Source organism: Medicago truncatula, chromosome 8 (genome assembly GCF_003473485.1).
Source record: "Medicago truncatula cultivar Jemalong A17 chromosome 8, MtrunA17r5.0-ANR, whole genome shotgun sequence".
NCBI classification, from domain to species: Eukaryota; Viridiplantae; Streptophyta; class Magnoliopsida; order Fabales; family Fabaceae; genus Medicago; species Medicago truncatula.
Window position 1 is genome coordinate 40,142,384 of NC_053049.1, and position 10,960 is coordinate 40,153,343.

At 33.2% G+C, this 10,960-nt stretch overlaps 2 protein-coding genes across 3 annotated transcripts; both read left to right on the forward strand.

The window, feature by feature from the left end:
• The first annotated feature begins 1,015 nt into the window (after window positions 1-1,015).
• LOC11411280 (probable WRKY transcription factor 65) lies at window positions 1,016-2,803 on the forward strand. 2 transcript variants are annotated; one of them, XM_013591200.3, is made up of 3 exons: window positions 1,016-1,415; window positions 1,590-1,736; window positions 1,943-2,803. In XM_013591200.3, exons 1-3 carry the CDS (start codon window positions 1,276-1,278, stop codon window positions 2,388-2,390), a joined length of 735 nt encoding a protein of 244 aa, XP_013446654.1. In that variant the 5' UTR covers window positions 1,016-1,275; the 3' UTR covers window positions 2,391-2,803. The 2 variants fall into 2 exon arrangements, with proteins under 2 accessions (XP_013446654.1, XP_003629812.2); XM_003629764.4 differs by having other exon boundaries at window positions 1,020-1,415; window positions 1,587-1,736.
• A 4,729-nt stretch (window positions 2,804-7,532) lies between these two features.
• Window positions 7,533-10,454, forward strand: LOC11408337 (histone-lysine N-methyltransferase 2D). The gene is made up of 5 exons (XM_039829183.1): window positions 7,533-7,601; window positions 8,516-9,240; window positions 9,322-9,448; window positions 9,533-9,822; window positions 10,407-10,454. Coding segments are annotated over exons 1-5 (1,212 nt in total). The 3' UTR covers window positions 10,408-10,454.
• Window positions 10,455-10,960: the final 506 nt, after the last annotated feature.

A 10,960-nucleotide genomic window follows, 5' to 3' on the forward strand; every position in this document is an offset into this window, starting at 1 on the left:
ATAATTACTAGTCAAAAATATCTTTTCATGATGAAAATACTATCATAACTAGTTTTAGTAGGTTTTTTAGTCCCTACAAAAAAAAAAAAAAATCTAATTTTAGTTCCTGCTAAAACAAAGTTTGTTTAATTATCCTTAAACTCTTAAATTTTTGAACGATTTTTTTGAGACAAGTTTAGAACATTATGAAAGGTTCAATTACTAAAATTTAGAATTTTTTAACATGAAACGAATTAAATATGAATTTTTAAAAACGATAAAAGTAATAAAATCTGGACATATAAATCAAATTTTGCGATAATTTTTTGCGGAGGAACTTTTAGTAATGTTCTTAACACGTCTACAAAAAAAATTGTTAAAAAACTTAAGAATTTAAACATAAATTAAACAAATTTGAATTGAGCAGAGACTAATACTGAGTGCATAGTATTTTTGTAAGGACAAAAACAGCTATTAAAATTAAGTAAGGACTAAACTTAAAATGCCTCAATTTTATAGGGACTAAAAACATATTTAACTCAACAAAAAAAAGTCAGATGTGACATCCACGTGTGCTTCACCGTTTATCAATCAGCAACAATTAACAATGAGGACCTATTTTGCTAACAGAAAAAAACGTTGGGGATCAAAAATTTAATAAAATTTAAGTAGGACTAATGTTGGAAACGGGCCTATTTATAAGGATGTAAACATATTTAATCCTATATAAAATAGAGAAATGATATTTGTACAATCATTTTGTGACAACTTTTGGACAATTTTCTCTCTCATACTCACATGACATTCTTATCATCTCTCTTCCTTTTTTTCTCTCCATTATTTTTGACCAATAAAAAGAGATAAAAGCAAGTTTGTCACCAAAGTTATCATCAATTGGATGTACAAATATCACTACTCAATAAAATAACCACGACTAAAGAAACCAAAAGTTGCTTTCAAATGACATATATACACATTGATATTATTAGTGTGAGGTTCGATAAGATGAAGTATTTGCTCGCACGTCCCCTAATAAACAAAGACCATAAATGTAGCGTAGCCAATCTGTCAACATGAATCCCCTTTTTTTAAAGGCCTTTGCCTAATCTCTCACCTTCTTCTCCCTTAAATTTCTTATTTGTCGACTTGCCTTTCATTTTGTGCAATCTACCTAAACCCATTTCCATGCTTAGATAGATACGTCCATAGCTAGCCACATTAATAATCATCACGTATATTAGATCAACATACACTTACCACACAGAGACAAGCTAACCTGCTCCAAATCCCAAGAAAATGAAAAGAAAATTCAAAAACCCACATACTCACCAAGAGGAAGACTTGACTGACATATCTCAAGATTCCACTCCTTCTTCCACCTCATTTAACATCGATGGCTCAGTCACTTCCCACTCTTCTTCATCATCTAAGAAAAGGTTAGTAGCAGTGCACACACTTATACTAATTACACATCCAATCCAATTAATTATATTTCCTAAGTCCTAACGATTAATGACTATAATTTCCCACTACTCAATCCGATCTTGAGATGTTATAAAATTACAAATAATAATGTGAATTGTTTTTGTATATATTGTTAATTAAAGCAGGCGAGCCATACAGAAAAGGGTGGTGCAAATCCCAATCAAGGAACCTCATGGATCAAGGCTAAAAGGAGAGAGTAATACACCACCTTCAGATTCATGGGCATGGAGAAAATATGGCCAGAAACCCATCAAAGGTTCGCCTTATCCCAGGTATGTATGTATAAATATAATCTAATGTAATGTAGCAAGCAACTAGCAACTAATTAAACATACTGTCATATAAAATAAAAATGCATCTTATATGCATAGATCATGACAAGCATATTTGGTAATTTTAAGGTTTGTGTGAAAGTAGAAGAAACTGAAAGTAGGTTTGTTTTGTCTGTATGTGAATTGGGACATATATATATGTACAGAGCGTACTACAGGTGTAGCAGTTGCAAAGGTTGTCCAGCAAGGAAACAAGTAGAAAGAAGCCGTGTGGACCCCACAATGCTCATCATAACCTACTCCTCCGACCACAACCATGCATGGCCAGTTTCAAAAACTACAACAAGACTCTCCCTCAAGAAAACCGAACCAGACCCGGTTGAACCGGATGAGAAATTTGCAGGTCACTTGGTCTTGGACGACGAGTTAGGCTGGTTGGGAGAGATAGACACAAATTCATCAGCTATTCTGGAGAGTCCAATAATGGCGGAGTTTGATAATGACATGGCGTCCGTGTTTTTGCCGATGGAGGAAGAAGATGAGTTGCTTTTTGCTGACCTTGGAGAGTTGCCGGAGTGTTCCACGGTGTTCCGGCATGGGTTGTTGGATGCACGACGGCGGTTAACAGCTCCGTGGTGTGGGACCACCACTTGACAAATTGGTGCCCCATTTGACACGTTCTTCGTGCGTACCTACCTACACAAGAAAAAAGATACTGCATTCTATTTTGTTCTACTTTTTTTTTTCTTGTTTTCAGATTGTCGTTATCTTAATTTTTTTTTTAAATTTCAATTTTTTTATTTTGTTGAGATGAGTAGAGAAAAATGAAGATAGAAGAAAGAAAGAGTAGGTTTGGGTGTGAATGGGAAAAGAGGATTGGGGAAGGAAATGATGTGGCAAATATGTACCAATTTTCAACGTGGTTTGTAATTAACATAACTTGGTCTTTCCTTATGAGCAGCTTGCGCCATGTTACTTTCAAGATGTTAATGTCATGTATTTTGTGGCGGCACCCATTTCTTCTTCGCTGACTTTTTGAATATCTACTTGTAGACGTATAGAACATATATCTTAAATGCACTCATTTACTAAATGACATTTTATTTAGAGATGTTACACTATACTCTTTCCTTACCTTGAAATTCACCTCATCTAATTACTATTATAAGTAAAAAATTATAGACTGCAACATCCATTGTTATCTAAAAAATTGTTATTTTACTTTCTTTCTTTTAAAGGAGAAAATTGTTATTTTATCTATAATAGTGATCAAATGTAGTGTATTTTTTTAACAAGAAAATATATTAGAAAACATATCTTTTTTAAAAATTTGAATTACATTCTTCTTTTCTCTTATGTTAAATTATTGTAGATGTTTCATTTATCAATTTCATAAGATTTACTCCTCTTATAAGTCTCAAGTTGTGGATGCTTTAGTTGAGGACATTAAGGTCACCTCTTCAATGTGGCTTCTTGCTATAAAGAAAGAGGACCTTGTATGCATTGAGTGGTTTTCAAATCCTCCATTTTACCTTAATTAGTAAGCTTTTTAGTTTTCATCTCTCTCTGGAGCAAATACCCTTATACTTCACCGTGTTTGTTAGGTGAAGTACTCTTTTTACTTCTTTCATATACCTAATAAAATTTTATTTTTCTGTTAAAAAAAAATAGTTTTATCAATGACTTTTTCAGATAGAGATTAAATTTGAATACTCTAATTGATTGGACATCTTAAATGAAGATGAATTCACTTATCTACAACAACTATTCCTTATAACACTTCATAAATTTGCTAGATACTATCTCCGGTCTAGAATATAAAAAGATTCAATTTTCTCGAATATAAAAAAAGCTGAACTACACATGAACCATGTTATACCATCCACTTTCCGGTCAACGTCCTAAGTGTCATCACCTACCATGACTACCATTAGCTCTATCCCTCACATAAGGCCAGTTTTGCGTCGTGGTCTAGTAGAAGACCTCTGATGAAAAAAAATGCAGCAGATAGAACACATCTTTCAATGTCACTATCTTATTAATCGAAAGATGGAAGATGAATGTCTCCTCATGCCACCTCTCTGAAAAAGGCGGACAACAAGTCATGGTCGATCAGGATATAACCCATATCAGTAAGGTCCTTCATTCCACTGACTCTGATGGTGTATGTGAGCCAAGGCCTTCAAGCCATGGCTGTCGAGATGGTCTGAGTATGGCCTACCTCCTACGCTCTGCCTAGCCAAGGCAGTCAAGGCGTTTCATCATGTTACCTCTAATACTATTGGACTGTATGTCCATATATCTAAGATAAATCAAAGCCCAAAGACAAAACAAATTGATGAACAAAATAAGATAGATCAAAATTTAAGATCCAGAGCCTATTTCAGATTTTAGACGCCGAAATGCTAAAGAACATGTTATGTTTCAGCTTCTAAAATTTGAAAACAACCAATACCAAAAACTCTTCAAAAAACAATATCCAGAAGAAGAAAACAATGCAAATGAAACATCAAATATTCAAGCAAATCTGAATTAACCTCTTGTTTAAATTAAATGTTGAAAATGTCTCAAATGCGATATATTTGTTAAAAGTCCATAGTTTTTTTTTTTTTAAAAGGAGATGTCTAGAGTAATAGTCTTGACTCTTCTAGAGAAAGAGAAAACTAATATAACAATTAACCCACTAACATTTATCATTTAAAAAGAAATTATTCGAATAACTAAACTTTAAATACCACACAATGTAAAAACATTTAGATATGAATAAGATTATATATAAAGAGAATACATGGTTTTGGGTTGACTATATCACTTTAAATTATACGGTTAAACAAATTTAACTATAAGAATGCTATTTTATTGCCTCTTCAAAAAAAGAATGCTATTTTATTTAAATAAAGGTATAAGAATGCTATTTTGTTTATGTTATTTAAAAAGATAAGAACTTATATTATATTTGCTATATTGTTTAGGGAAATGTTAACTTGTGCCCTTATGACACATGTTAAGAATTTCACTAATAAAAATTACTCCCTCCGTTTCAAAATACATGTCCATTTTGGAGGAATTGTACTAACCAAAAAACCAAATAAATTTTGTTATTTTTAATGAAAATATATGTGTGTTTTCTATAATACCCTTAATCATTAATTATTTCATTTTACTTTTTTCTCTCTCTACAATAAATATGCAAGGGTATTATTGACAAGTCAATAATTAATGTTGCATTGAAACTTGAAAGTGACAAGTATTTTGAAACAAAATTATTCTCTAAAATGGACAAGTATTATGAAACGGAGGGAGTATATATTGGATATTGTGTTAATTTATTGCTCAAAATGTTTAATATTAACTTTTTTTCATTAAATTCTTACCATTATTGGAATGAAAATAATGCTTAACATGTGTCTTGAGGGCACAAGTTAACATGACCCGTATGTTCATACCTTTGGAAAAGATGTGTAGTTTGTTACAATATAAAAGTACAAAATATCTACTATCTATACCTATAATTTTAATCAATATTTCATTTCATAAGAAATATTGTTTGTAACTTATACGCATTAGCGCAATAAAAAATTCGACGGATGCCCATTATGCTAGTTTCCAATAATGTTTTGTAAGTATGATGGAATCGACAAAAAATTCTCGCCAATGTATACAATTTAGCCCACCGAATCAATTTAGATTGGGCCGACCCATTTCACAACTCTATTTTCGTCGTTAAGAGCATCTATAATGAAGATACCTAATTTTGAATACGTAAATGAGTCTCACGTGCACACATCACTAATTTATAAAAAAATTAATAGTAATATTTAATAAGCATTCAATCCTTTTAACTCAGCATCTCACACAAATTTCCATTACATTTTAATTTTTTAATATTAAAAAAATTGTGAGTCCCACAATATCAAGTGACACCTTGAGTGAGTCTTGTAAAGCCTCAAACAACTTTTCTAACAGGCATAGAGTCTTGAAAATTTAAGACTACCGTTTGGATGACTCACTTTAGAGATTGAATTAGTGACTGAACTCAACTCTTGAGCATATAACTCCCACCTTCTCTTGCAAACCCTAAGAAACAGCCATCGAACTCAGTCTTCCCCATCGAATCTTTGCATTCTCGTGCGAATTGCTCAACTACCGAACGCATCCTCTTTCTCTGCAACTCACTGAACGCTTCCTCTTTCTCTGCAACAGGTAGTTTTCTTAGATCACGATGTTTGCTTATGGATACTTTGTTTATGGACCCTTTAATTAAGTTCTGTTTGTTACTTCTAACTTCTATGATCTGTAATTGCATTTTCCTTGAAAGAAACAATCTTGGTTGCAAATGGATGATTTTATAAGTTCTGTTAAGGCGTAGTAATGAAGCTCCCCAGAATTTGGTTATGGTTTCTTAGAACTAGTGATATACAACTGTGAGTTTTATTTTTGTAGCTGTAACGCTAAGACCGATAATGTTGTTAGGTGGTAAAACACCAACACGGGAATAAAATAAGTGCAGCGCAAACGAGGATGTTGTGTTGGATGTGTGGTAAGACTAGACGGGATAAGATTAGAAACGACAACATTAGAGAGAGTTGAGTAGAACCTATAATAAAATAGATGGTGGAAACTATGTAGATTTTGTAGTACGGAGAGATCAAATGAAGGATGGTCGGAGCATTAGAGGTAAAGGAAGATTTAGAAAATTATAAGGGAAACTATTAACAAATATTTAGAGATTAATGAGTTGGGTAGAAATATGGTTTATGATAGAACATTACGGCGTAATTTGATCCATATAGCCAAACCCACTTACTGGAATAATGCTTGATTGTTGTTGCCGTCCGTGCAGTATCTAACTTCCTTCATTGCCATCACTCATGAATAGGTTTCTCAAAGTTTTTTAGCTTTCCTTCAATTGTTTCATTGCATAATATTCCTACTACTTCTAGGCATCCACTCAACAGTGAATTTGGCTGTGTTCTATTTTGAATGTGATGATTTGTATATCCTTTGATCATATGAAATAATTTGCTATCACAATTTTGAGACCATGCCCTTTTCCTGATTGTCCCTTCATCAATTTAGTTCCACATGTTACTATGTTAGCATAGTTGTTATAATTTATAGGCTTAATACATCATTTGATCCCTTAATTTATTTTTGGTTTTCAATTTGGTCCCCTAACTATAAAGTGTCTCAATTTGATCCCATAAATCTTCTGCCGTTTACTATTTTGGTCCTCCCCGTTAGTCTTTGACCTTAAATGTCTAAGGTGAACCAACTTTATAGGTGGTCCACCATAGACCTTATTAAATATTTTATTTTTTTATTGTTCGGTTTTTTTTTTTTTAAATAGAGACCGTTAAATTATGGAGGAATCTATTGTAGCTTATAATGAACCACAAACACCTAATTTTTTCCTCCATCTTCTTCCCTATTGTTCTTCTTCATCCCCAAATAAATCTCTCATCCAACTTTATTCATCATCTTGAAAAAAACCAGAAAATCAAAAATATAAAACTCTCATTCATTATTTTTAATCAATTAATCTTTAAACACTAATAAATTCATAAATTAATATCATTCATTGTTGTTTAACACTCATTTGGATGTGTTCCGATCCAAATCTTCACCAACACATGTTATGGGTATCTTCTTTCATGCCTTCACCTTACACTATAATACACATACAATTAGAATAAATCACTTTTTGATAATGCTGATTCACGTTAAAAAACCAAAACCATAAATTTGATTTTATGAGGTAGAGGGATGAACATAATTCTGGGTATTTCTGGAACCATGACGTTCACCTCTCCGATTCTGGAACCATCAACAACAACCTTACCAAGCACATCCAAATGGTATAAAGTTGAAGAAAAAGGAATGAAGAAGTTTATGATTTTCTGGATTTGATCTAGGAATAAAGAAGAAAAGGGTAAAACTTAGATTCTAAGTTGATGTTGATGATGAAGAAGAAATAGTAGTTTGTTTTTGTTGAAAATAGAGGAATGATTTGGGAATATTTTTGCAGAGGAAGAGGGAGTAAGTGTAGAGAAGAAAAGAGATTATTCTTTTTGTGCTGTGAGAAGAAAACGGATCTGGAGAGATAATTTTTTTTTGCTGGAATTTTTTTGTTTGTTTTAGATATCAACTTAGGAGATGAAGATGAAGACTTTGGTGATTTTTAATTTTTATTCCTAGTAAATTTAATAGAAATAATCACATGTTGTGAGGTTATTGTATATTTGTGCGCCCTCTAAATCCAGCCCTTGATCACCAATTTTAAATAACACGTGGATAAAGGGTTAACGATATTTGGAAAACAACTAACAGAGATGACCAAAATGATAAACGGTAGAAGAGTTATGGGACCAATTTGAAATACTCTATAGTTAAGGGACCAAATTGAAAACAAAATATAAGTTAAGAGACTAAATGATGTATTAAGCCTAATTTATATTATTAGATTTGAGAAATGCTGCTAGAGTATACAATACCTTTGTCATCTTTGTTGGCTAGTAGAATTTTCTAGGACTTAATAATGATTTGTGAACCATTTCAAAGCTTCTAGAAGTTCAGTATTTCTCATCGAAATTGCAGTTTCTTTCTTCAAATTCTGCCATATATATACATATTTAACAATATCATTCAACCTTAAGGATTCGAAATGTCTATCATAAGAGAATAATACAAAAAGCAAATAGAGATCAATGCAATACCAATAAACCAATTTTTTTTCTTTTTTTCGCATCTATCATGCCAATAATTTTTTTTTTTATCAGGGTAAAGAAAAACCTTCTAAGAGTCGTCAATCGAAACGGCATCTCAAACGTTCAATACATAAAAATCCCTCTTCTTTAAAGCCTTTTGCATTATCTCATACTACTACTCTATCACCTAGGACGTCTCATGATCCACCTTGTGTTGGGATATCTCTTGTTGCACGCCGTCTTAGGTCATCTCGTGCCGCACCTCCTCATGTGACATCTCATATTCCACCTCCTCCTAAGGCATCTCGTGTTGCACCTGCTCATAATACATCTCAAGTTCCACTTCCTCCTAAGTCATCTCGTGTTGCACTGGCTCATAATACATCTCAAGTTGCGCCTCCTCCTAAGGCATTTCATGTTGCACATGTTCATAATTCATCTCATGCTGCACCTTCTAGTACATCTCATGCTGCACCATCTGTCAGGACATTTCATGCTACACCTCCTTCTAGTACATCTCGCGTTGCACCTTCTAGGACATCTCATGTCACACTTTCTCATGTTGCACCTCCTCTTAAGGCATCTGCTACTGCCCCATCACATAGGACATCTCATGTTACACGTCTACCTAGGACATCTCCTGTCACACCACCCTCAACAAGAGGGGTAGAATCACCATCTAATTCACAACCATCTCATTCCGAAGGAGCACACACCCCAGGATCTGGTGAAACTATTGTTGCATCTGAGACACAAAGCAATGGTGGCAAGAAAACTTTATACCTTGATGGACAAGGGTATGTATATTCATATGTATTTTCAGTTATTTCAGCATACTTTATGTAAACTTCATAACTATTGACCTGTATTGTTTGTAGATTTTTGCCTTCGCATCCTGCGGCTAATGGGATCGGAGATATCATTAGGACTAATTTTACTGAGCTATGGCCCTCATGGAAAAAGATACACGTTGATACAAGAGACTTGTGGTTTGCGGAATTTAAGGTATGTTTCATATATAATTAGGTTTAATTTTGATATCTATATTTATGAGTTAATTTGTCTAACTGTTTATTTTTATATTTACAGAAACAATTTTCATTTTGTCCACCGGATGATGTGTGGGCTAGAAAGAACTTTGAAAGACGAGGTGCAACAGTATTGAAAAACAATCTAAACAAGGTCCGTAGCCAAATGAATAGGCCGACATGGATACGTCCAGCTTTGTGGAGTACATTTTGTGATCATTGGGGAACTCGTGAATTTAAAAAGAAGAGCATACAAGCAAAAAAAAAAATCGAGCATCTGACCGTGGAGGTTTTGGAGGGTCCTTTCACACCTGTGGCTCAATCACCACATCCCAACATAGAGCTAATATGGTTAAATTTCCTTTCTTTTTCTTTATATTAATGTTTATATATGACTCAATAGTTGCAATTTGTGTTGCTGTGTATAAGTTGAAGGAGTGTGTAAATGCTTATGTGAAATAGACTATATAGCCTCCACTGCATGTGTATAAATCCTTTTCTTTTTTTTATAGACATTTTGCATAATTGATCAAATTCTGGAGTTTTAAATTCTGCTTGGTGGAATTCTGCTCCGTGGATAATTCTGCTATGTAGAATTCTGTTTTGTGGAAAATTCTGGTGTGTGAAAATTCTGCTTTATGTAAAATTCTGATTGACATGTATATAAATTATGAATGGAGTCTTTGAAACATATGGACTTGCTGTTATGAATGAAGTGTATATAAATTCTGCCATATAAGTTATGAATTCTTTGATGGTTGTTGTGTCGGGGGGTTGAAGAAATGTTTGAACCTTTTGAGGTTGCAACTTGCAAGTGTTATTCTAATCATTATTCTTCCAATGCCATGTTTGAAGCCTGGTTGCACATTTGAGTTGTCTTTGATAATATATTATATCCTAACATGTTTTTAATTCATATTCTTATTTTTTTCTAGACGGAATTGAATGGCACCCCTCCCAATCCTTCAGATTTGTTTCTTTACTGTTGAAATTTCTCTATAACTTCAGAGTGATTTATTTCAATGAAAATGGTTCTCCTTTTATAGGAGAGAATACAACTAATCAACTCCTTAATTTAAGGAGTGATATAATGAAAAATAAACAACCATTAAAAATAGAATAACAATAAAAAGAAATATTATATATTTCAACACCCCCCCTCAAGTTGGTGCATAGATATCAATCATGCCCAACTTGCTTATGAGATGCTCAAAACTTGTCCTTCCTAAGCTCTTGGTCAAAATATAAGCTGTTTGCTGATTTGAAGGCACAAAAGGTAGACAGAGTATTCCAGAATCTAATTTCTCTTTTATAAAGTGACGATCGATTTCAATATGTTTTGTTCGATCATATTGAACTGAATTATGAGCTATACTTATTGCGGCCTTGTTGTCACAATATAATTTCAATGGAAGTTCTACTGTCATCTTTAGCTCCTTTAGAACTCGATGAATCCAAAGACCCTCACAAATTCCTTGGGCCATTGCTC